This window comes from Anomaloglossus baeobatrachus, chromosome 2 (assembly GCF_048569485.1).
Source record: "Anomaloglossus baeobatrachus isolate aAnoBae1 chromosome 2, aAnoBae1.hap1, whole genome shotgun sequence".
Classification (NCBI taxonomy): Eukaryota; Metazoa; Chordata; class Amphibia; order Anura; family Aromobatidae; genus Anomaloglossus; species Anomaloglossus baeobatrachus.
The window spans coordinates 512023188-512049346 of NC_134354.1; the positions used below are offsets into that span (position 1 = coordinate 512023188).

At 45.6% G+C, this 26159-nt stretch overlaps 1 protein-coding gene across 17 annotated transcripts in view; it reads left to right on the plus strand.

Annotated features, from left to right (window-relative positions):
• The window catches only part of ABI3BP (ABI family member 3 binding protein), a 566204-nt gene that overhangs the window by 196462 nt on the left and 343583 nt on the right, over positions 1-26159 (plus strand). For all 17 annotated transcript variants that reach the window (XM_075336532.1, XM_075336540.1, XM_075336538.1 and 14 more), the window contains exons 5-6: positions 6386-6555; positions 8898-8959. In XM_075336532.1, coding sequence (XP_075192647.1) covers positions 6386-6555; positions 8898-8959 — 232 coding nt within the window. The remainder of the gene's footprint in view (positions 1-6385; positions 6556-8897; positions 8960-26159) is intronic.

Below are 26159 nucleotides of genomic sequence, written 5' to 3' on the forward strand. Positions count from 1 at the left end.
AGACTGTGAGAGGGGGACAGACAAGACAGAGAGAGACAGACCGACGGACTGAGGGAGATAGAATAAAAAAAAAAAAAAATGACCGACATCGCTAGTAAAAAGCACAAAACGTGCGTTTTGGACATCGGAGTGCCACACAAGGTTTTCATGTAAAATCTTTCATGTATTAATCTCAAAAAGTAACATACACCAGCTCTATCTCACTATTGGGTATGTGCCCTTAACATTTCCGCCATGAAAATTCATTTTGGTGTCATTTTGGAAGGTTTTCTGGTGAGTCCGTAAAAATGGCGTAAAACTCGGACAAAATTGTTCACATCTGTGACTTTTGAGTGATAAATGCTTCAAGGGGTCTTCCCCATGCTGTTGCCATGTCATTTGAGCACTCTTCTGAGACTTTTGTGACATTTTTAGGGTTTCTACATGCTGCCGGGGGTCATTTCACAAAAATACTCGGGTCTCCCATAGGATAACATTGGGCTCGGTGCTCGGGCCGAGTACACGAGTATCTTGGGAGGCTCGGCCCGAGCTTCGAGCACCCGAGCTTTTTAGTACTCGCTCATCACTAATACCATGTAATGTGCATGTCTTCATGAAAGCTTAAACCAACCTTAACCTTATTGTTTAAAATGACGGAGCAATAAGTAAAGATTATTAAAGTTTGTACAAGTCATTGTGTTATGACATGCAAATCAAAGCTAGAATGACAGCTGCCTTCAGGCCATCTGAAAATCTGTATTATCGGTTTATCTTCTGCATTAAAATCAACACTGAAGCACAAATAGTCTAATAATACCTTTAATTTCTTTTAAGACATGATTTTGACATTGGAAAGTCATGATATACATAGGTATTTTGTTTGATAGTTATTATAGATTGGTATGTTTCATTTTTGTGAACAATACCTATAAGATGTGTGTCAGGGGAGATCGCAAAGGTAATTTTAGGAAAGGCTGTTTCAAAGCAATGTCTGCTTGTTTTAGAAAAAGGGATATTCTGGGTCTAGCAAATAAAGTCTAAATATTCTTTCAGAGAAAAAAATGCAATTTTCTATTTTTCTTTTGTAATATATTAAGCCCTAATATAATATTGGCAGCCGGCCAATAGAAGCGGAGGGGCGGAGATGAGCGGGACGTAAAAATCTCACCCACCTCCTTCCTTCCGCATTGTCGGCGGGAGCCGCGGACGGAGGTAAGCTGTCGTTCAATGTTCCCGGGGTGTCACACACTGCGATGAATTAAAATTTTTACAGCTCTCCTTAGAGAGTAAGGCTGTGTGCCGACGATGAGTTTAAGGTGATTTTTGATGTTGCAGATTAAGTGCAGCATTTCTGCATCTATTAATTAAAGATTTCAACAAATTGTACACATATATAGTCATTAGATCGCACTCCCAACTAGATATATATCAAAACCTTAGCCATGTGTAAACGGACAAAAAATGGAGTGACAACGTCAAACATTAAAATAAACCTTTATTAGTATGCATTTAAAAACATAGTGAGATCAACATAAGGTGCTGCATATAATTATCTTGTATATAGGGTTACGAATAGGTTAGTCAAAGGGTCCCAAATCAACATTAATCATATATGGGATACCACTATAATCACCAGCAGTCAGTGACCTTCCTCAAAGGATTACATTTATCAACATCCAAGCGTTATCAATCAAGTATCACCACTGGTGATAATAATAAAATTTCATTATAAATAAATAATAAATAACTACACCATATGTATATAAATAAATAAATACTTGGAAGTGAACAAACAGCAACACAATGAGGTAGGTCAATTTGTTAATAAATTAATTACTTGCCATACACGAGATATATGCATATTCTCATGAAGTAAAGTGCAGTTTATATCCATTTACTACCTTGTAACACAAAGTGATACATGCATGTAAGAAAGTGCAGTGCATAACTGTTTATTACATTGTAACACAGTGTAACCTATGGCATGAATAAAGACAATAACGTTACCTAATGACAAAGTGATGTGTCCTGCTCGCAGCCCCTCACTCCGACACGTGTTTTGCTCTCTTGCTATATACCCCCATCTTGCTCAAATACCCCCATCCTGCTATATACCCCCATCCTGCTCATAATATACCCCCATCCTGCTATATGCCCCCATCCTGCTATATACCCCTATCCTGCTATATGGCCTGTATTCTATGGCACAGAAAAAATAAACGTTTATACTCACCTTTCCTCACTCCCTGCTGCATCGATCATCTTCCTCTCTGTGTCGGCAGCAGCGCCGCTGACCTGTGTAGAGCCGGTCACCGATCCCTGCAGCACCGCGATGTCCTCCTGTCTGCCGGCCCGCTGATGTGTGTGGAGAGCGGTGTGCACAGTGATGACGTCATCCCTGTGCTCACCATGCTCTATATATATAAAAATCTTTGATTCTTGAGCGCGGCATAAACCCGTTTCTCATATATGTATATACATATATAAAAATCTTTGTCACGATCATCTCGGGGCCGCTGCTTGGAACCACGCTGACACTCACAGGCTTTTCAAGGGGTTGTGACTGGCACAACCTCATCAGGTGAGTGTTCTCATTCGTGTTTTTCTAAACGGTTATTACCGGGTAAGACCCTATTTGCGCCTTTTGTTTCCTCATCTCTAGCTCACCATGCTCTACACAGATCAGCCAGCTGGCAGACAGGATGACGTGAGTATACCATACTTATTCACTGCCCCCCGCGCTGATGATGATGCGCGGGGGCAGTGAATATAGCCGCACATGATCACTGCGGGCTGTAGTTGCCAGGGGTGATCTCGCGGGTCGACTGCTAATTATCTGTTTTTTCTCCCTTTTTAGTTTATAACAAAAATCCCTTTTTGATTTTCAGACAGTAGCATATATTTCGGGGATTCATTACCCCATGTCTTTGATGAGTGGTGGCAGCATGTTGTGTATGTTGCGTAGTCTGTCTTGGGGTTGTGATTTATGCTCACTTTATAGCCTATAATAGAAGTTTAGCACTGGATTGAGTGAAAGATAAAAAATTAACCCTTACAGATTCACTCTTGTCACATTCTGAGAAGTGTGAATGAGAAGTAGTGTAAGGTAAAATAATTATTATATTCCATGGTCTATTAAAAAATAATCATTTGTTGGTGTCTATAATGTTGTCACATCCTCTAAGCCAAATCTTGAAATCCCTTTTGCAAAAATTGTCTTCTGACAATCTATGACAGTGAACATTCAAATGTGTGTGCTGTTCAGTAATAACCAAGCTTCAGTCCATGTCCTTATCAGGGATTCCACACCTTTAGGAGAACCACTTTACTTCATCTTTATGCATTATTATAAACAATTGTACAACCATCGCTTAGCACAGTACATGCTGAACTTGTCTCTGACCTGATGCAGTAGTCTGGTCAACACCAAACCAGCACTTTTTTCTTTGTATTCAGATGTTTTTAGAATATACTGAAATGGTTCTTTGTGGATGCAGCAATAAACTGGTATCTTCAAGTAAGACCCTATTCCTTTTTGGGTGTTTCCATATGTAGTATGTAGGATCTTAAACTACTGTGTGTTCTCAAGGGAAACCTAAAGGGATGGTCCGAAGGCTGAAGAAATTTTCATCTAAATCCCTATTTATGTATTGCCCTTATCTAAACTCATTTCTAATATGGCTGCATTAAAAAATGACCTTTCATCACTACACTGTCTAGCTACTATTGATTTTCTCTCTCTACTTTCTGTCTGCTGACACTTCATTTTAGTGCATGCTGATATAATCAAACAAAGCGTTATCAGGTGCAAAGGTTGCAGCATTCTCTGCCTAATCCCTAAAACAAAGAGTCCTCAGTGATGCTCATTTCAGGTGCTGGTCTTGTCACTGCATGTTGTCATTGTATGATTTTCACAGTGACAGCATGCTTTATGTTCCCAAATCAGTAGAGTTGGCAATATAGTACCCAGTTGCTTTCAGAGACCAGCGCTGCCCTCGCAAGTAATGTCTGAACACCGCTGGGTAGTTTGACACCGCTCACTGATAGTTCGCTCTTCTCCATTGATAGTTCTGCTGATCTGAGGAGACCAGCCCAGCCGCTGAAACAAGCATCATTAATGACACTTTGTTTCAGAGAGGAGGCAGAGGCTGTGACAGTGACCGCAGCCTCTGCCCTCTGATGACTCTTCGTTTGAGTATTCCCGCATTCAATGAGATTCTCAAATGAAACGTCATCAGACAGGAAGTAGAGAGAAAAATCAATAGTAACTAGATAGTGTAGTGAGGGATATGAAATATTTAATGCAGCAGTATTATAAATTAGTTTAGATTAGGGCAATAGCTAGATAGGGATTTAGATGAAAATTTCCTTATCCTTCAGACCACCCCTTTAACATTTTATGTAAACCTAATCTGTGAAATGTAATTGAAAGCAGAATCACATCACAACAACATTTTACAGGTGATAGTCATATCCAAGAAGTTTTCAGCAGCTCTTAAATACAGCAAATGATAAAATTCTCCAGCATGGTAGGGTAAAAATTGCTAACTATGATTACGTGGCAGGAGACTCATCCTAAGTACAAATATCTTTAAAAGATATATATATATATATATATATATATATATATATATATATACAGTACAGACCAAAAGTTTGGACACACCTTCTCATCTCTAGAACAACTATCAAGAGGAGACTTTGTGCAGCAGGCCTTCATGGTAAAATAGCTGCTAGGAAACCACTGCTAAGGACAGGCAACAAGGAGAAGAGACTTGTTTGCGCTAAAGAGCACAAGGAATGGACATTAGACCAGTGGAAATCTGTGCTTTGGTCTGATGAGTCCAAATTTGAGATCTTTGGATCCAACCACCTTGTCTTTGTAGAAAAGGTGAACGGATGGACTCTATACGCCTGGTTCCCACCGTGAAGCATGGAGGAGGAGGTGTGACGGTGTGGGGGTGCTTTGCTGGTGACACTGTTGGGGATTTATTCAAAATTGAAGGCATACTAAACTAGCATGGCTACCACAGCATCTTGCAGCGGCATGCTATTCCATTCGGTTTGCATTTAGTTGGACCATCATTTATTTTTCAACAGAACAATGACCCCAAACACACCTCCAGGCTGTGTAAGGGCTATTTGACTAAGAAGGAGAGTGATGGGATGCTATGCCAGATGACCTGGCCTCCACAGTCACTAGACCTGAACTCAATCGAGACGTTTGGGGTGAGCTGGACCGCAGAGTGAAGGCAAAAGGGCAAACAAGTGCTCAGCATTTCTGGGAACTCCTTCAAGACTGTTGGAAAACCATTTCCGGTGACTAAAGGCCGCTTTACGGTACCGATATCGCTAGCGTGCATTCCCGCCCCCATCTGTAGGGTGACACAGGCAAATCGCTGCCCGTGGCGCACAACATCGCCCAGACCCGTCACACATACCTGCCTAGCGACGTTGCTGTGACGGGCGAACTGCCTCCTTTCTAAGGGGGCGGTCCGTGCGGCTTCACAGTGACGTCACTAAGCGGCCGCCCAATAGAAGCGGAGGGGCGGAGATGAGCAGGATGTAGCATCCTGCCCACCTCCTTCCTTCCGCATTATGGCCGGCGGCAGGTAAGGAGAGCTTCCTCGCTCCTGCGGCGTCACACATAGCGATGTGTGCTGCCGCAGGAGCGACGAACTACTTCGTACCTGCAGCTCCAACGATAATTGAGAATGTACCACCATGTCACCGATGAGCGATTTTGCACGTTTTTGCGACGATGCAAAATTGCTCATAGGTGTCACACGCAATGGCATCGCTAATGCGACCGGATGTGCGTCACAAATTCCGTGACCCCAACGACTTCGCATTAGCGATGTCGCAGTGTGTAAAGCCCCCTTTACTCTTGAAGCTCATCAAGAGAATGCCAAGAGTGTGCAAAGCAGTAATGAAAGCAAAAGGTAACTACTTTGAAGAACCTAGAATATAAGACATATTTTCAGTTGTTTCACACTTTTTTAAGTATTTCATTCCACATGTTTTCATTCATAGTTTTGATGTCTTCAATGTGAATCTACAATTTTACCAATTTTTTACCAATTCTTGGTCTGTACTGTATATATAGATATATATATATGATACGGTATATTATAGAACTTAAAGGGATTCTTTTAAAGTCTTTTTAACTTGCTATATTTAACATTATTCATGCAAATGTATAAACTGTTTATTCTATTTACAAGAAAAGGAACCGAAAATGTATCAGTCTTTTGATTTAGGGACCATATTACAAGATAATATATGTAAAGTCTAGTGATCCAACACATCCAAATGTTATCATAATACAACATTAAAGCAATAACTATAGAAGAAATTTGTATAGACTGCTGTGTATCTTATTATAATACAAATATTGTTTTCACAGATTTTACACAGTTCGCTACAGAGAAAAGAATAAAGATTGGCTTTTCCAGCTGTGCCCAACAACTGAAACAGTAATAGACAACCTGAAGCCTAACACTTTCTATGAATTTGGAGTAAAAGATAATTTAGAGGATGAAATCTGGAGCAAATCTCTATCTCATAAGACAAATCGTAAGTTGGATCATTATGTCCTATTTTTGAACTGCCATGAGCAATCTCTTGTAATTTAGTAATTCTGCTTGCTTCCAAAGTCTGAATTTACCATGTTTTTATTTTCAAATTTTACATGTCAACCAAAAAAAACATTGAGCATTACAATTAGATCACACTTTCTGTTAGGCTGGACTCACACGAACGTATGCGAGAGACGAGTGTAATGCAATCTGGTCACAGCTGTGAAGAGGAGGGCGGGCACTGTGGAGGAGAGGGAGAGGGTTAATCTCCCCCCATCTCCTCCATTGTCAGCCTGTGCGTATATCGCACTGCACTGGGATGACATCCGAGTGCAGTCCGATGTTTCTCTCGCACCCATTCACTTGAATGGGTGCGAGTGATACGGCTTTCGCAGAAAATCGCAGCATGTTGCCGCTTTTCTCGCATCCAGTATCTGGATGCGAGAAAAGCTGACCAACTGCTCTCCCTCATTGACTAACATTGGTCAGAGTGCAATGCGAGATTTTCTTGCATTGCACTCGTCCGTTTTTCACGCTTGTGTGAGCGTGCCCTTAAGCAGGAATCACTTCTGAGCTTTGGAGATTATATGAATCCGTTTGAAGGGCCAAGTCCAGCGGGCAATCTATGGCTGCTGAACGGGAGCCATGTGAGTTGCATTTTACATGATAGTGTCCCCAGCTCCTATTTGTATTAGCCAGTCTGGCGCAGTGTTATCATTTTGGCATGATGCACACAGTGTCGGACTGGAATGCCTAGAGCCCACAGGATTAATTGATTCCACAGGGCCCATTCTACTGCTACTCAACATAGACATTTTCTTTGTTTATACTCCAGAATTTGGCACATTTTTCAGCTTACATGCACCAACACAAGATATTTACTATAATTAGGCCCAATTCTGTTGTATTTACACCACTTTTGTGAAATAAATTATATTGAATTCCTTGCCCCCCCCTTGCCTGCTCACCCTTTCCATGAAGTTTTGCTCTCTTTTAAAACAAAGTCCCCCTTTTCCATATATATAGCCTATATAGCCAAGTCCCCCTTCCCCCACATATAGCCTATATAGCCTAGTATCCACTCTCCTACATATAGTCAATATAGCCTAGTCCTCCATCTTACATAAAGCCTACTCCCCGTCCCATATGTAGCCTATATCGCTAAGTACTCCTCTCCCATATATAGCCTATATAACCTAGTCCCCCAGTCCTACATATTTCCTTTATAGCCTAGCCCCCTCTCTTCCACTTATAGCATATATAACTTAGTCCACCCTCCCTCACATATAGCATATATAGACAAGTCCCTCATCTCCCACATATAGCATATATAGCTAATTCCCTCGTCTCCCACATATTTAAGTTTTTAATATTTCCCCTACATTTTTTTTAAATTAGTATAACACCAATTATGTTGTGGCAGCAGGAATTATTTCTAGAGAATAGTTATATTTGTTTTATTTATTTTTACAATATAGTTGGTAGTACATTAATCCCAGACTAGTGTTCTATTACTGCTCAATAGTCTTCCATTTTTTTGTAATATAATTTATCTAATGGTCTTTACCCACGGGGCGTAACTCACAAGGAAATAATTTAGAACAATCTCTAGAAATACCTTGAGAGAATTCTGCAAGACACAACCTCTTGTTAATGACCATAAAAACTTAAACTATATTAAAAGGCTCATATTTCTTGAAGTGTATGATACATAAAAAAGTTTAAAAAAAACTGAATATTCGGGAGCAATAGAAATAAAGTAAGAGCAATTGCTCACTATTTTTAAGTAACAGATCTTCTTTAAACAACTCTATTCACAAAAAAAATAAAAACTTATGGCTGTTTTAAAATAATGGTAAAACAGACCAATTGCAAGTAGTAAAATAATGTAGTAAATTAAAGTAGTAATGCATAAAAAAAACTAAATACATTTATGACCATAAAAATACATCTTGTTCCATTTTTCAGTATATTATATGGCAAAAAAAAAGTGTCATGAAAAACTAAAACTCATTTTTCTAAAAACAAACTCTTATACCCCATAGTTAGTGGAAAAATGAAAATTATTTTATTTCCAATAGCTTAAAGCAGTGGGAGTCCAACTTTCGACACCCTCACAATCAGCTACATTGCAACATTTTGAAAAAAAAAGTCGAAACAACTTAAACTTATTTACGGCCCCACCTTCCCTAAACCTCGCATGACTACTGGAATGCCGCCTATGTATGAAAACAGAATGCTAAAACAACAACTGCTTGTAGACAGTCTGTTTTAGAGACAGAGGTTGATAAATTATCTGTTGACTGATATTTTCAAAGCCAACTTTATTTTTTTTTACAGAAAAAGGTAAAGAAAATGGAAACCTAGAAAACACCTATAAAATTCCAAAAGGCACATTACAGGTATGTTTAAAAAGACTCAAGTGCTGTAATAATGATTTTCTGTGTGAGCATGGTATCACAATGTGCATCTATTGTTTTAAGTTGCACTGATGTATCAACACAATGGAACACAAAAGTATTTAATCAAGTGTTAAAACAATCAAATCTCTATTTTGTATTTTGAACTTGTGTTTAACCCCTTCACAACCTTAGGGGTGCTTTACACACAGCGAGCTCCCTGCCGAGATCGCTGCTGAGTCACGCTTTTTGTGACGCAGCAGTGACCTCATTAGCGATCTCGCTCTGTGTGACACTGAGCAGCGATCTGGCCCCTGCTGCGAGATCGCTGCTCGTTACACACAGCCCTGGTTCGTTTTCTTCAAAGGCGCTCTCCCGCTGTGACACACAGATCGCTGTGTGTGACAGCGAGAGAGCGACAAATGAAGCGAGCAGGGAGCAGGAGCCGGCGTCTGGCAGCTGCGGTAAGCTGTAACCAGGGTAAACATCGGGTAACCAAGGTGGTTACCCGATATTTACCTTAGTTACCAGCCTCCGCCACTCTCACGCTGCCTGTGCTGCTGGCTCCGGCTCTCTGCACATGTAGCTGCATTACACATCGGGTTAATTAACTCGATGTGTACTGTAGCTAGGAGAGCAAGGAGCCAGCGCTCAGTGTGCGCGGCTCCCTGCTCCCTGCACACACAGCTAAGCGGTGTGCGCTGGTAACTAATGTAAACATCGGGTAACCATACCCGATGTTTACCTTAGTTACCAGTGTCCGCAGTTTCCAGACGCCGGCTCCGTGCAAGCGCAGCGTCGCTTGCACGTCGCTGCTGGCTGGGGGCTGGTCACTGGTCGCTGGTGAGATCTGCCTGTTTGACAGCTCACCAGCGACCATGTAGCGATGCAGCAGCGATCCTGACCAGGTCAGATCGCTGGTCGGATCGCTGCTGCATCGCTAAAGTGTGAAGGTACCCTTAGATGCACCTGTACAGAAGCACCGCTCTGAACAGCAGAAGCGATTAGACAGTGCCAGTTTCAAGTCCCCTAAGGGTGACTAATAAAATCAATAAAAAGAGTAAAGGTACCGTCACACATAACGAGATCGCTAGCGAGATCGCAGCTGAGTCATGGTTTCTGTGATGCAGTAGCGATCCCATTAGCGACCTGTATTGTTCCTGCATCGCTGGTAAGATCTGACTGTGTGACATCTCATCTGCGACCTCCCAGCGACTTACCTGCGATCCCTATCAGGTCGCATCGTTTTCAGGATCGCTGGTAAGTCGTTGTGTGTGGCTGGGCCTTTAGAAGCAAAAGTTTTAAATATTATCAAAAACTTTAAAAAAATCAAAGTTCAAATCATCCCCCTTTTGCCCCATTGGATTTAAAACTATTGAAAAAACAAAAACACATATTTGGTATCGTCTTGTTCGGAAATTCCCGATCTATCAAAACAAATTAAATTCATCTGATCGGTAAAAGACGTAGCGAGAGAAAAAAAAATCAAACTGACAAAATTACGGTGTTTTAGTCACCACAACATTGCAATAAAATGCAATAACAGGTGATCAAAACATTGTATATACACAAAAATGGTATAATTAAAAATGTCAGTGCAAGACGCAAAAAAAAAGCCATAACACAGCCCCAGATCTAGAAAAATGAGAACCCTATGGGTCTTGGAAAATGCTGACAAAAGCGCAATTCTTTTTTTTTTAGTACAAATTTAAAAAAAAAAAAAATCCCCACTTAAATAAAAATAAAATTATACATGTTTGGTATCTACGAACTCATACTGATTTGGGGAATCATAATGCCCGTTTTACCATACTGTGAACATGGTGAATAAAAAAACCCAAGAAACAATTGTGGAACTGTAATGACCAGAGGTCCTATTAAGAAACAGTGAGTCACAGACCGAGACTGAGGCAGAAATGAACAACAGTATTTTACTGAAATGGGGATCAAATTACGGTGAAATGTAGAATATAATAAGCTCAAAATCCCCTTAAAAACATTACCATTAATAATTTTCACACACTAAGCGCTAGCCGAAAATCAATGCACCGATCTCAGAGATCCCAGTATATGTAAATCACATTTGGGACCCGGAACAAATTTATCTACACGTTAAACTTATCAAACTGGAAAGACGATGTAAATTAGGTGAGGGTGGTCTGATGGAACCTCTGAGATGGCGCACTGAGTATAACTTATCACAGATAATAATACAATACACTAAATTAATGATGACTATACACTTATCACAGGGATACCCGGGTATCTCACAACCTTTGGTACCATTAAACTCCAATGTAACTTTACACCGGTATGTTTCCGCGTGGGCTGCAGCAAGCCCAGAAAAATAAAAATAAAACTTTGGCGCCAAAAATAAGTACTTATTGCAAAAAAAAAACAAAGTTTGGCAGCTATCAGCCAATGCCAGAGTCACCTGTCAAGCACTTTAATTCTGTAGCCTCAGGGTGCAGTCTGGGGATCACTCCTTTCCAGGGCTTGTCAGAATCCTTCCAATGGGGATGACACCGGACGCCGTCTCTCTTATCGCAGTCACTCACGGCCTTACTGGACATCAATCACTTGCTCTGTCAGGGAGGGAAACATCTCCTCAGCTTCTCCTCAAATGCTCTTTCAGTTGGACCCAGGTCTGCACAACTGGATCGCTTATCACACAGTGATGTGGTATTGTCTTCGCAATTTCTGTTTCCCTTCACTCTCCTCAGATGCTGTCACTGGCTCTGTTCACCAACAAGTCTCTTGGTCACCAACTGGGGCTTACAACCAACTTTTTAAGGCCCATATTGCTTCACCTACTACGTTTTCAAAAAACCCGTTGCCATGGACACCCAACTCCCTCCTCGCACTTCCTGGATCTCCACAACTACTTCCTGTTTATCGCTCAGACAGACAGGCAGACTCTGCAGGGTCCTAATGCTCGCCCTGTATTGTCATAGTTCACTCTCTTACATGCCACCCCACTAGAGGTTGGCGTCCTCGACATACCTCCCCACTCAAAATCATCCTGTGCGTAGCGCTGAGGGGGTATTCCTGCCGTAGGTCGAGTGGTTCTCCGAAGGTCCTTCCCAACGGATTCTGTCCCCGAAGGGGCAGGAGTCCCTTCAGAAGTGTCATCAGAGGAAAGGCGTGACGCTGCCCCCTCTTGAAGTGCGACACCCCGTGACCCATTATTCATGTCAGGTGGCTGACTCAAGCCCTCACCCTCGGAAGGACATTCCACCGGCTCAACACTCTTTCCACACAGGTGCAGATCATTCACAGGGGGCAGATAAACAGGCGCAGAGGAGGGCTCATCATCAAACTCAAAAACATCAGGAGTACCTGACCCTTGGGACACAGCCTCTGGTTCCGTAGAAACGGGAGCCACGTCCTCAAACCAGCACCGTTGTAGCATGTTACGGTGAAGATTACGAGTGAGCCCCCCTGCCCCCACGGGCTCGACCTCATAAACTGGAATCTCAGGGTTCACTCGTCTCTTTATCAGGTATGGGGTCGCCTCCCATCGATCGGCCAGTTTCCCTGTCGGTCGTTTGACCCTCACCAACACTCTATCCCCTGGAAAGAAAGGTTCCGTCTGCACAGGCCTCGTGTCCCTATGAGACACCTGATTGAGTCTATTACCCACCACCTGATGCACCACTCTCAGTCGCCGCTGGTGTTCCCGAACCCATTCAGATGCAGTCCGAGGGGAATCAGAGGAGGGATCTGGCATGTTCAAATCTTCAATATCCCTCCCGGGTCTCCCAAACATCAACATGTGTGGCGAATAGCCCGTAGTGCTGTGCAATCGATTGTTGTAGGCCCACATTAGTTCAGGGAGGTACTCAGGCCAGTGGCCCTGCTGCCCTTCCTCTAATGTTCTCATCATCTGTATCAAGGTACGATTGAAATGCTCACAGGCCCCATTTCCTTGGGGATGGTAAGGTGTCGTTCTTGAATGTGCTATGCCATACAGCCGGCGCAGCTCTTCCATTAGTGTCCCCTGGAAACATGCCCCCTGGTCTGAGTGTATCCTTTGCGGACACCCAAACACTTGGAGAAAATGACGACACACAGCCTTAGCCGCCGACTCCGCTGTCTGATCTCTTGTCGGCACTGCCACAGCATATTTAGTGAAGTGGTCTGTCATTACCAAGCAATAGGAGCACCCAGACGTCGAGTATCCTATCAGGACATAATCAATCATGAGCAATTCCAAGGGGGCAGACGTTTTAATGGTTTGAGTAGGGGCCCGCTGCTCAGGACTCTTACTGAGCCCACAAACCCGACATTGCCGACATGCCTCCGCTACCATCCCTCCCAAGTCAGGGCAATAGAGGATTCGCTGTAACCACTGGAGTGTCTTTTCACTACCAAAGTGGGCTCCTTTCTCATGTGCCTCGCGGGCAACCATCGGACCCATCCCTACAGGGATTACCAGTTGGTACCGGTGTTGCAGCTCAGATGGCAGATACACCTTACGATACAAAAGATCCTGTTCCACACACAACTTATCCCACTGTCGCAATAGTTTCATTCCTTCTGCGGATAGTTGGGCCTTGTCCTCTGCACTCGGCCAAATCCCATTTTGTACCCAGGTGCGCACTCGCGAGATGTCTGGACACTCGTTCTGATCTTTTGCCCAATCTGATGGCGTTTTTCCCAGGACACACGGCATCCCTGATGCCACCCCACTTGAATGTACCACACTGCGGAAGATAGGTACCTGCCCCAAGTCAGGGGTCTCTGTGTCCTCGAGCTGGTCATCAATGCTTTCTCCCCTAAATCCAAGGGGTACCCTTGACAATGCGTCCGCATTACCGTTTTCTCGCCCCGAGCGAAACTTAATCTGATAATTAAACTTAGCAAGGCGAGCGACCCATCGCTGCTCCAACGCTCCCAGTTTCGCATTCTCTAAGTGAGCAAGAGGGTTATTATCGGTCATGACCAACACCTCAGCTCCCGTTAGATACTCAGCAAAGCGCTCCGTCATTGCCCACACCAGGGCTAACAGCTCTAGGCGAAATGAACTATAATTAGCCGGATTGCGCTCAGTGTCCCTTAAAGACCTGCTGCCATAGGCAATGACCCGCTCCCGGCCATCCTGAATTTGGGCCAGTACCGCCCCCAACCCGTGAAGACTATCGTCAGTGTACAACAGGAAAGGGGTATCAAACCTGGCATATGCCAACAAAGGGGCACTCGTTAGGGCGGCTTTCACCTCGTCAAATGCCTTTTGCTGCTGAGGCCCCCATTGGATAAGGCGGTTGCGAGGACCCAGCGCCGTCCCTCTTAAAAGTTCATTCAGGGGACCCACTACTTGTGAAAACCTGGGCACAAATCGTCGATAGTACCCTGCCAATCCCAAGAAAGCCCGCACCTCCCGTAGAGTCTGAGGAGGTGCCCACCCCTGTACCGCTAAGATCTTACTGACTGAGGGTAACACCCCGTCGGGAGTCACCACATGGCCTAGATACTCTATGCGACTCTTGAACAGTTGACATTTCTTTGGTTTTATCTTTAAGCCATGGCGACTGAGACGTTGGAGCACTTGGCGCAACTTCTCAAGATGGTCTTCAAATGACGTTCCGAACACCACGATGTCATCTAGATATATCAATACCGATTCAAAATTCAGGTTGCCTAAACAGTGTTCCATAAGGCGTTGAAAGGTCCCCGGGGCATTACTGAGTCCGAACGGCATCCGGTTGAATTCATAGAGCCCCATTGGCATAACAAATGCTGTCTTTGCCCGATCTTTCTCAGCCATTGGTACCTGCCAATATCCACTCGCCAAGTCCAACGTTGAAAAGTATTTGGCCCGTCCTAATGCAGACAGGGACTCCTCTATCCGAGGCAACGGGTATGCGTCTCGCACAGTGTGCGCGTTTAATTTCCGATAATCCACACAAAATCGGAGGGTCCCATCCTTCTTTCGGACAAGGACAACGGTAGCAGCCCAAGGACTTTGGCTCTCTCGTATTACTTGATTGTCGAGCATACTGGCAACCATGCCCTTCACCTCTTGATAAAGTGTCGGGGGAATCTGACGATAACGTTCTCTAATGGGAGGGGTGTCCCCCGTGGGAATCTCATGCTCAATCGTCGGTGAGCACCCGAAGTCTTCTGCATGTCGCGAGAAGGCCTCTTCATGTTCCCACACGACCCTCTCCAACTGTTCTAGTTGCACGGAAGTCAGTTTCTCCCGATCTACTCCCATCTGATCCATGATCACACGACCATTCCATTCTTTGGTATAAGATTCAGGCCCTGCTACTTCGACCGCATATGTCCAGGATGACTGTGGGTCTGGCCGCAATTCAAACACCGCTTTGTCAGGCATCTTCCCCTCTGGCACGAACAGTTCAGCTAGGATGGTCCCAGCAGGAATGGTAATAGCCTCCTCCAACACGTTAATGCATCTGACTGGCACCCGTCCATTCTTCACAATCGTCAGAGACCGGGCCACATGCACCTTGGCACAAGAGGACTTCTCTGGGGCTGGCTCAAGTAATACCTCAAGTCCATTCAGCCTCTGCGCCACCCCCACTGGCAACATCAAGAGTTCCTCCTGTCGGGGCGCCAGTGAAATCGTGGTCCGTGATGGCACTCGGACAAGGCCCACCCGGCCCCCAGGGACTGCACTTTTCAGCAGATCACAGTTCAGCACTAGGCGGTGTAACATTCTCTGTGTTGGTTGGTGACCTGTAGCACGAGTCCAGTAACGGGGTCCCTCACGAGCATACATCTGATGATTTAGATCTCGCAGAATGTTCATTCCCAGTGTCACTTCCATCCCTCTTCTAGGGGGGTGGTCCACCAGCACTACCCCTTTCTGACCCAGCTCTTGACCAAACATTTTCAGTCTCATCCACACGATCCCTTTCACCATCAGCTGGCCATTGTTAGCGGCAGTAAGTCTTATCATTCGACCATCTTCGGGAACCACTAGTTGACTGAAGTATTTCTCGAAAACTTCTAGAGGCATAATGGTACATTCAGATCCCGTATCAACCAAGCAATTCATCTTCCGTCCTTCAAATTCTGCTTCTAAGACTGGACTCCATGCAAACAAATCTTGCTCATTCCGTTTGGGGCTTTGTGAGGGGGGGGGCCGCTGCGAATTTCCCCCTCAAGGCAGCGGCTGGGAGTTTAACGTCGACGGAGGAGTCTCGGGGACTGTGGACATCCGGCAGTATCGTGAGATGTGTCCCCGGCGCCCGCACCTCCAGCAGGTGACTGCTCCCCGGGGACGGGGACTTGAGTCATTCAAAGAGGGCGGTCCGGCTGTCAGTGGAATCACCATCCCAGAGGGTGTAGCTGCTGGCCTCTCCAGGGGAGTAGGGGATGACCCAGCTCTGATTTTAGACACTTCCAGCTTTAGCTCCTTCAACTCAGCACGCAGAGCTTGTACAACATCTACCAGTCCTTCCGCTCCTGACAATTGCATTCCGCCTCCCTCCAGCCGTGTACTGTCCACAGCCCCTTGAACTACCAGAATGGACTCTGCCTCCCTTTCCACCGCGGCCTGGTAAATCTGCCAGAAAGATATTTCTGGGGTAGCCCGGGCCACTTCATACAGTTTATCCCGAAGGAGCCTGTTAGCTAACCCTGTGATGAATTGGTCCCGGAGCAAGTGGTCTACCTCCCGGAACGCTCCCAGGACCCCAGGGTCTAGTCGCTGCACTTCATTCAATGTTTCCTGTAGCGTATTAGAGTACTGCATCAGAGACTCACTTTCCTTTTGAGGGCGGTTAAAGAAAAATGATCGAAGCTGGGTCACACGGGCCCGGCCTCCAGAACTCCCCTCTAACAGTACCACAATTTTCTCTAACGTACTTCTCTCAGCCTCAGGTCGTACCATCACCGTCAGCCTAGCGTCGCCTTCTAGTGCGTTCAATGCCAGTTCTGCTCGTAATGCGGGAGTCAGATTACACATCCGCAGAATACTCTGGACCCTCTCTGCCCAATCCTGCAACGCCATATTACGCCCGTCGTATTTCGGCATGTGCTGGAGTAAAGCTCCTACCGGTAAATGCCCTCCCACATTCGCCGCGGCTGCCAAAAGACCCGCACCCAGCAGCGGGGCTGCTGATGCGGTGGGATCATTTCTTCCTTCGTCGCCTCCGTCCATGACAAACACTGAATCCTGCCGACTATGCCAAAAATGTAATGACCAGAGGTCCTATTAAGATCCAGTGAGTCACAGACCGAGACTGAGGCAGAAATGAACAACAGTATTTTACTGAAATGGGGATGAAATTACGGTGAAATGTAGAATATAATAAGCTCAAAATCCCCTTAAAAACATTACCATTAATAATTTTCACACACTAAGCGCTAGCCGAAAATCAATGCACCGATCTCAGAGATCCCAGTATATGTAAATCACATTTGGGACCCGGAACAAATTTACCTACACGTTAAACTTATCAAACTGGAAAGACGATGTAAATTAGGTGAGGGTGGTCTGATGGAACCTCTGAGATGGTGCACTGAGTATAACTTATCACAGATAATAATACAATACACTAAATTAATGATGACTATACACTTATCACAGGGATACCCGGGTATCTCACAACCTATGGTACCATTAAACTCCAATGTAACTTTACACCGGTATGTTTCCGCGTGGGCTGCAGCAAGTCCAGAAAAATAAAAATAAAACTTTGGCGCCAAAAATAAGTACTTATTGCAAAAATAAAACAAAGTTTGGCAGCTATCAGCCAATGCCAGAGTCACCTGTCAAGCACTTTAATTCTGTAGCCTCAGGGTGCAGTCTGGGGATCACTCTTTTCCAGGGCTTGTCAGAATCCTTCCAATGGGGATGACACCGGACGCCGTCTCTCTTATCGCAGTCACTCCCGGCCTTACTGGACATCAATCACTTGCTCTGTCAGGGAGGGAAACATCTCCTCAGCTTCTCCTCAAATGCTCTTTCAGTTGGACCCAGGTCCGCACAACTGGATCGCTTATCACACAGTGATGTGGTATTGTCTTCGCAATTTCTGTTTCCCTTCACTCTCCTCAGATGCTGTCACTGGCTCTGTTCACCAACAAGTCTCTTGGTCACCAACCGGGGCTTACAACCAACTTTTTAAGGCCCATATTGCTTCACCTACTACGTTTTCAAAAAACCCGTTGCCATGGACACCCAACTCCCTCCTCGCACTTCCTGGATCTCCACAACTACTTCCTGTTTATCGCTCAGACAGACAGGCAGACTCTGCAGGGTCCTAATGCTCGCCCTGTATTGTCATAGTTCACTCTCTTACAGAACTGCAGTTTTTTTGCAATTTCACTGCACTTGTTTTCCTGTTTTCTAATACAATATGGGGCAGAATGAATGGTGTCATTCAAAAGTACAACTTGCCCCACTCCTCAAAATAAAATTCCTCATATGACTGTATTGGAGGAGAAATAAAAAAGTTACAGTTCTCGGAAGAACAGGAGGAAAAAATGAAACGAAATATCGCTTGGTTGAAAGGTTAAACAAGCATAGCGCTGGCACTTATATCGGCTATTCACGCACCCAAAGATCATTAATTGCGGTTTGTCTAAAGCAAAGATCAATCCTTTTAAACCCTATAAATTCCATGAATATAATGATACTCACAATAGCTTAATAAATGAAGTAACACTGTGCCTGTCTCATTGAGACCTATAATGCAATACTATCTGACCAGATTTTAGAAATCACCTTCATGATTGATGGGAAGCCACGTTTTTCACTAGTTTCTCATCATGATGAGAAAATGATGTTCTGAAATGAAGAGCTGTCACCTTGAAGGAACAAGTCGATGTCTTAAAATAAAATATCAAAGTTGTTTGAGGATTCTGTATCCAGAAAATGTTTTGCTTATTTCTCCATATTTTCATGTGCTTGGACAGCGAACTTTGTTTTTAATTATTTCATTTTAACTGTGCCAGCTGTTTCCACAGTTTACATAGCAGCATATATGTGGAAGGAATATCACAGGGCTAAGTGTGTGAGTGGACAGAGAAAAATGTTTCTGCAGAACAAATCATAAAAACAGTGCAAGATTTACAGTACTGTTTGCTTTGAAATAGAATGTATTTTCCCTGAATGGAAACGTCCTGAACTCATTGTCTTATATTAAGGAATATTATATTTGTCCTGGCTAAGAATTAAATTAGGATCATCCTTTTCTAGACCTGTCCATGTGACGCCCTGGCAAAACCAGGTAGTCACAGAAAGAGTTAATCCTCCTTGGCAGCTACACAATCCACACACAGATGTACAACAGCCAATCAGGCCCTACTCACCCCCTCCCCAGGAAAAATGGAGGGGGGGGGTGAGAGGAGCTAAGGAAGTGGAGGGAGTTTTAGTTTCATTTGTGCAGTAGTCAGTGAAGCATTGACAATGGAAGCTTGGAGCTCCCCGGGAGAAGGTGGTAGCCGGGGTTGGAGCCCTGGACTACCGGACTAGGTGACTGTGAGGGCCACAGGCGACGGATATCCGGTCGCGGGGATCCTGAGGCGACCTGGACTGGGTTGTAGCCCTCCGGTGCTGGGAGAGGGACCCGATCCGGAGGCCGTTCAAACGGACTAGTCCAGACACGAGATAGACAGACAGAGTGGAAAGAAGGGCCCTGGCTGTACATCTGGGTGTGGGACCCGAAGACACCCACCAAAGATGACCGGCCATTTGGCAAGTTGGTTGACAAAACAGACTCTGTGTTTCCTGACCCTACACATGAAAGTAGCCTCATCCAACACCAGGACAACCGAACTGTAAGTGTGCTGATCCCTGCAAGTCCTGCTACCACCACAACTCCGAATTGGGCCCTGGGACTACAACTCCCCTACCCATGGAGGGGATCCCACCTTGCTGCCCCCACACCATCAGTCCCGGGCACGGTCCCCAGAGGCAGCAGCGGTGCCACCATCTCATCGCCGCAACCCACGAGTGGCATCACAGACAATCTCCCTTTACATTTTCCCCTTTTGTTGTGGCCCTGGGATCACAGACCGGGTCATGCCACTGTGATACCTCTAGAAGCGACCCCTTTGGCCCGGTTCTGAGTACCCCCTATCCTTGGGCGACACATTTTAGCGTCACAAACAGGATTCTTACCCCATCCGTGACCTGGATGACGTGCGCCTTGTAATCCGTGAACTGTTTGAAAAATTTTGACATGCCATCATCTTGCCCGCCATTTTTGGCGCCCAAACAACGGCACCATCTTCTTCTTCACCGAAAATGGCGCGAAGTTAAAGCCCCACCCCTGGGAACATGGCCAGAAGAAGTGCTCGCAAAAGACCAAGGGGGGGCAGGCAGAGAAGCGGTGGCATGTAACCGGAACTGTAAAGTGCAGGGACGCCAGGACTCTGCAAAATTCCGTTCCTGGACACAAGAGCAGCAAGATGTCACAGGAGGCTGCAACCCTGATAACATCCCGACCGGCCCCGAACAAGGCTGCAACACCGATGACATCTCACCCGGCCCCGAGCATGGCCGCAACGGTGATGACGTCGGCTTCGGCAGTCTGCCCGGCCGCAACGGTGATGACGTCGGCTCCTGCAGTCCGCCCGGCCGCAACGACGGCAGTACCCGTCCTGAAATCGCCCCCAGCTGCACTGCCAGCCGCTCCCAAATGCCCTGTCCTAGCTACGGAGCAGTTGGAGTACACCTGCAGAGAAGAGGGTCAGGCCACTGAGCAATGGGCCCCTCGGCAGTTAGCGAGGCTGGTTGTAGCCGGCACCGAGGGCATCTGAGTGGGCCTGGCTCCCGAGCAGGAGGCGAAGCACGGAACCCATGCCCTGTACTGGGAGTGGCGGCAGCAGCAGCAATGGTAGCGGAACATGGACGGCTACCCGCAAGTTTAAAGAATGACTGTTTTATGGACTGTTACCCCTGTTGAACGTCCTCAAGTTCCCGGAGGAGGCAATCTGCACAGCAGGTGGGGGGTGGCAGGATAGTTAAAGGTTAAGCAAACGTACCTCCCGATGTGGGAAGATGTATGGTTGTAATGTGTTAACTTTTTCTTTTCCCATTAAAATAAACGTAAGTGGCCGGACAGCCCGCGGACGGGCTGTATTCAACCAAGGGGGAGTGTGACGCAATGGCAAAACCAGGTAGTCACAGAAAGAGTTAATCCTCCTTGGCAGCTACACAATCCCCACACAGATGTACAACAGCCAATCAGGCCCTACTCACCCCCTCCCCAGGAAAAAAGGGAGGGGGGGCGAGAGGAGCTAAGGAAGTGGAGGGAGTTTTAGTTTCAGTTGTGCAGTAGTCAGTGAAGCGTTGACAGGGGAAGCTTGGAGCTCCCCGGAGAAGGTGGTAGCCAGGGTTGGACCCCTGGACTACCAGACTAGGTGGCTGCTAGGGCCACAGGCGACGGTTTCCGGTCGTGGGGATCCTGAGGCGACCGGGACAGGGTTGTTGACCGCCGGTGCTGGGAGAGGGACCTGATCCGGAGGCCGTTCTAATGGAATAGTCCAGACACGAGGGAGACAGACAGAGAGAGTGGTAAGAAAGGCCCTGGCTGTACATCTGGGTGTGGGAACCGAAGACACCCGCCAAAGGTGACCGGCCATTTGGCAAGTTGGTTGACAAAACAGACTCTGTGTTTCCTGACCCTACACATGAAAGCAGCCTCATCCAACACCAGGACAACCGAACTGTAAGTGTGCTGATCCCTGCAAGCTCTGCCACCACCACAACTCCCAATTGGGCCCCGGGACTACAACTCCCCTAACTGTGGAGGGGATCCCACCTTGCTGCCCCCACACCATCAGTCCCGGGCACGGTCCCCAGAGGCAGCGGCGGTACCACCATCTCATCACCGCAACCCACGGGTGGCGTCACAGACAATCTCCCTTTACATATTCCCCTTTTGTTGTGGAGCTTGGGATCACAGACCGGGTCACGCCACTGTGATACCTCTAGAAGCAACCCCATTGGCCTGATTCTGAGTACCCCCTATCCCTGGGTGACACATCCATATGCAGGGAAAGAACTTGTATATAGAACATCTGGCTCCTTAGACCAGTATCCATCATGTATTTCACTTCTTAGCTGTTGTCAGCCTTAGTTTGTTCACTATCCACCACCAAGATAACAAGGGACATCTAGGCATGACTTCACCTTATTTCTGTCACTTGATTTTATAGCGCCCCTGAAACCATCAGGGTACTACAAGGTTCTGCATCCCCATCAGTACGCAAAGCCTATCCCCTTAGGGACCCAGAACCCCAGTGCCGGTAACACCAAAAACCCAGGTAATCCCAGTCTTCCCCAACAACCCCCCCATACAATGGTACCCAGCTAGGGTAGAACCAATGGATGGCCGCCTAGAGGTGGAGCAAGTCCAGTCCACTAGTTGACCAGGTGGGAGGGGCAGACTGTGGAGAGTAGTCAGAAAGTGTCAGACGGCAGGGGTGTTGAGGTGGAAGTGAAGTAACACCCTGGCTCAGGTTGACGGTGACCTGGTCCCCAGGAGAAGTGGTTGCCGGTGGAGTATGGTGGAGTACTCCCAAACTATGCACCGACGGGGTACAGGACCCTAGGACAGGAAAAAGCTTCAAGCCGACCAGTTAACACCTGCACAGCAAAGGAAACCATCAAGGACCCTGCTGACCCTAAAGAATCCGAAGACCAAGTAGCAAAGGGAGAACCGGGGATAGGACCAGAGACACCAACCCCACAAGGTTCACGCTACCATCAGGTGAACAGAAATGTACAAACCACAGAACGGGGACCCCCAGTTGTTCTATACCACGGTGACCCACTTACCAGAGACAGGTTCAGGGGAAGAAGGTACCAGAGAACCAAACTGGCACTGGGACGAAGGAGACCTGGAGGTGAAACCAGCCGGCCTCGGGCAACCAGTTAACATCTTCAGCAATGAGTAAACCAGTTGCACTGAATACCTGCGTGGACTACCTTCTTCCGACGCCTACTGCACCATACACCCTCTGGGGCAAAACCCTACTTGCGGAGGGACTACCATTGTAGCTGCCAATACCATCAGCCCCGGTAGAGACATTCTGCAGCGGCTCCTCCCTAAACTTAGCCGCAACACCGCAAGTGGCTTCACATGTGAACATTATCATATTCTCCCCTATAAATATCCCCATTACAAAAAGGGCCCAGGGCACAGAACCGGGTAATGGCCACCACCGTGACATTCCCAAGAGAGACACTGCCCGGAACAGAGTACCCCATATCCCTGGGTGCTACAATTCCTTGCTCAGAATTTTATAAATCCTCTTAGCACTGCAAACAGAACCATTGAACAAAACTTTTCAATGTGAAATTACTTTTGCCACTTTGCCATTATTCATATTTTGGTATTTTATGGGTTATCTCATGATGGAACTCCCCTCCCCCATTACTATCGCCAAAATAGATTCCTGCTCTGTAAGGACCCATTTAGATTAACCCACGGGCGGTCATTAACTGTGAAGGGTCCCTGTGCAGGACTTGTGTCTGGGCCACCCCCCCATCAAGCTCCAGTCTGTGAAGTACAGCTAAGGGGTCTTTCACACAAGCGTATAACTCGGACGAGTGTTATGTGATGTTTAATTAGATAGCATTTGCTCCAGTGTTATATTATGGTGCAGTCACAACTAGAGGTTTTTTCTCATGCCAAGTCAGCATATTTCAGACAATGCGCACCCATTTAACTCTATAGGTCCATACAAAACACTGGACTGCACTCGGATGGTGCAGTCTGAAATACGCCGAGATAGACAATGGAGAAGATGAAGAAATTAATCTCTCCATCTTCTCCGCACCTGTGCTCTGATTCTTGCTTGTGAGAGAATCAGAGAACAGTAGATGACACTCAGCTCACACTCGCAGCAGAGTTTGAGATGAATGTCATTAGTATAACGCATCCGATGCTCTCGGAAAAGAAAATATACGCTAGTTTGAGCAAACCCTAACTTTGAGTATTAGTGGCAGGATGGATATCCCTTAACAAAATAATTAAGTATATATTAAAGCATTCATTGACCAAAGAGAGACACACAGGGGAGTCCTCCCAATGTTTGAAGAGAATGTACATAGGGAGAAAGTTTAATGATCACAGTATCTGAGCAACCTGTAGTACAATTGTGTCCCCTACACCTGGAGTCTGCCTTCCTTACTGGGTCCGTGTGCGGCTGAACCTGCTGCACCACTGATATGTCTGCCCCTACATACAGTAAAACGCTAAATATGTATGAAAATTATGTTTCATCGTTCCTTCCTGCCGTCAGCAAACTAATCTATGAAGTCCACAACTGCTTTAACACTGCAGAGGGTCTGCCACCCAGAGTGTGCAGGATGGAGGAGGCGAGGCACAACATAGTTCTTAAGCCTGCTTTACACCTTACGATTTTGCATACGATATTGTATGCGATCGTACCCGCCCCCATCGTATCTGCGGCACGTTCAATTTGTTGAACGTGTTGCACAAATGATTATTTCCCGTCACACGTACTTACCCTTCCATACGACCTCGATGTGGGCGGCGAACATCCACTTCCTGGAGTGGGTGGGATGTTCGGCGTCACAGCGACGTCACGCGGCAGCCGGCCAATAGAATCGGAGGGGCGGAGATGAGCGGGACGTAAACATCCCGCCCACCTCCTTCTTTCCGCATTGCCGGCGGGAGCTGCGGGACGCAGGTAAGCTGCTGTTCATCGTTCCCGGGGTGTCACACACTGCGATGTGTGCTACCTCGGGAACATTGAACAACCTCACGTTCAATTTTTAGGAATTGAACGACGTGCGTGCGATGAACGTTTTAACGTTCAATCGCAATCGCACGTAGCTGTCACACGTTACAATATAACTTACGATGCCGGATGTGCGTCACTTACGGCGTGACCCCGCCGACACATCGTAAGATATATTGTAGCGTGTAAAGCCCGCTTTAAACACATACATATATATCGCGGTTAGGCATCATTACAGAGCTTATTAGAAGGCTGATAAAGTGCTTCCAGGCGTCATAAGTCTTTTCTTTTTCCCTCCACATAGTTGTATGAGGGCTTGATTTTTGCGGTGCGAATTGTGCTTTTGAAAGACACTATTTATTTTATCATATCATACACTGGAAAGCAGAAAAAAAATTCCAAGTGTTTTAAAATTGCACAAATAGTGCAACTTCAAAATAATTTTTTTATTTACGTAGTTCACTATATGACAAAAATGATCTGGAAATGTGATTCTTCAGGTCAGCACGAGTACGAAATACTAAACATGTATTTTTTTTTTTATTTAAGAGGTGAAAAACGTTTAGGAACTTTGTAAATAAAAATGTTCCTTGAGTTGCCATTTACTGAGACCCTTGTTGTTTTCAGGTTTTAGGATATGGGCTGCATTAGAGCTTCTTTTTTTGTACACTGAGATGACATTTTTACTGATATTATTTTGAGGTAGATACGGTGTTTTGATTGCCTCTTATTGCATTATAGTGCAATTTTCCGAAAGGCAAATATCCACAATTCTGCTGTTTTGATTATTTTTTGCATTACACCGTTTACCGATCAGATAAATTTCTTTTATATTTTGTTGGATTGGACTTTTATGAATGCAGTGATACCAAATATGAGTATTAGTGTTGATTTTTTTTTTATTTATTTTTAATGGCGCAAAGGGGGGTGATTTTGTTTGTTGAATTTTGTAATATTTTAAAAAATGTTTTCCATTTTTTACTGATTAAGGCTATGTGCACATGCTGCAGATTTACCGTGGATTTTATCACGGATTTGCTGCAGAAAATGTTTCTAACATTTCTGCAATCATTCCCCAGCAAAACCAATGGGTATAAAAAAATGCTGTGCGCACACTGCGTTTTTATATACCTGCGGATTTACCTGTGGAATTTCCGCTGCGGAATTAATGTGCATGTCACTTTTGTTCCGCAGGCACCTGCGTTTTTTGCCATAGATAATGGTAAAATTTTGTAGGGACCAACCTGTGGAAAAACCGCGGCAAATCCGTGGCAAATTCGCACCAAAACCATACCAAACTACAGCAATCGTTGCGGTTTTGGTGTGTTTTTTTACCACAGGTGTGGGATTCTTTGAGAGAATCCAGATTTTCCTTAAGAAAAAGTCAATTTCTAGTGCGCACATGGCCTAATAGAACCCATCAGGGAACTTGAAGCTGCGATTGTCTGATTGATTGTACTATACATACTGTAGCAATCCATCAGTACTGCTATGTGTAGGCTCACTTTCA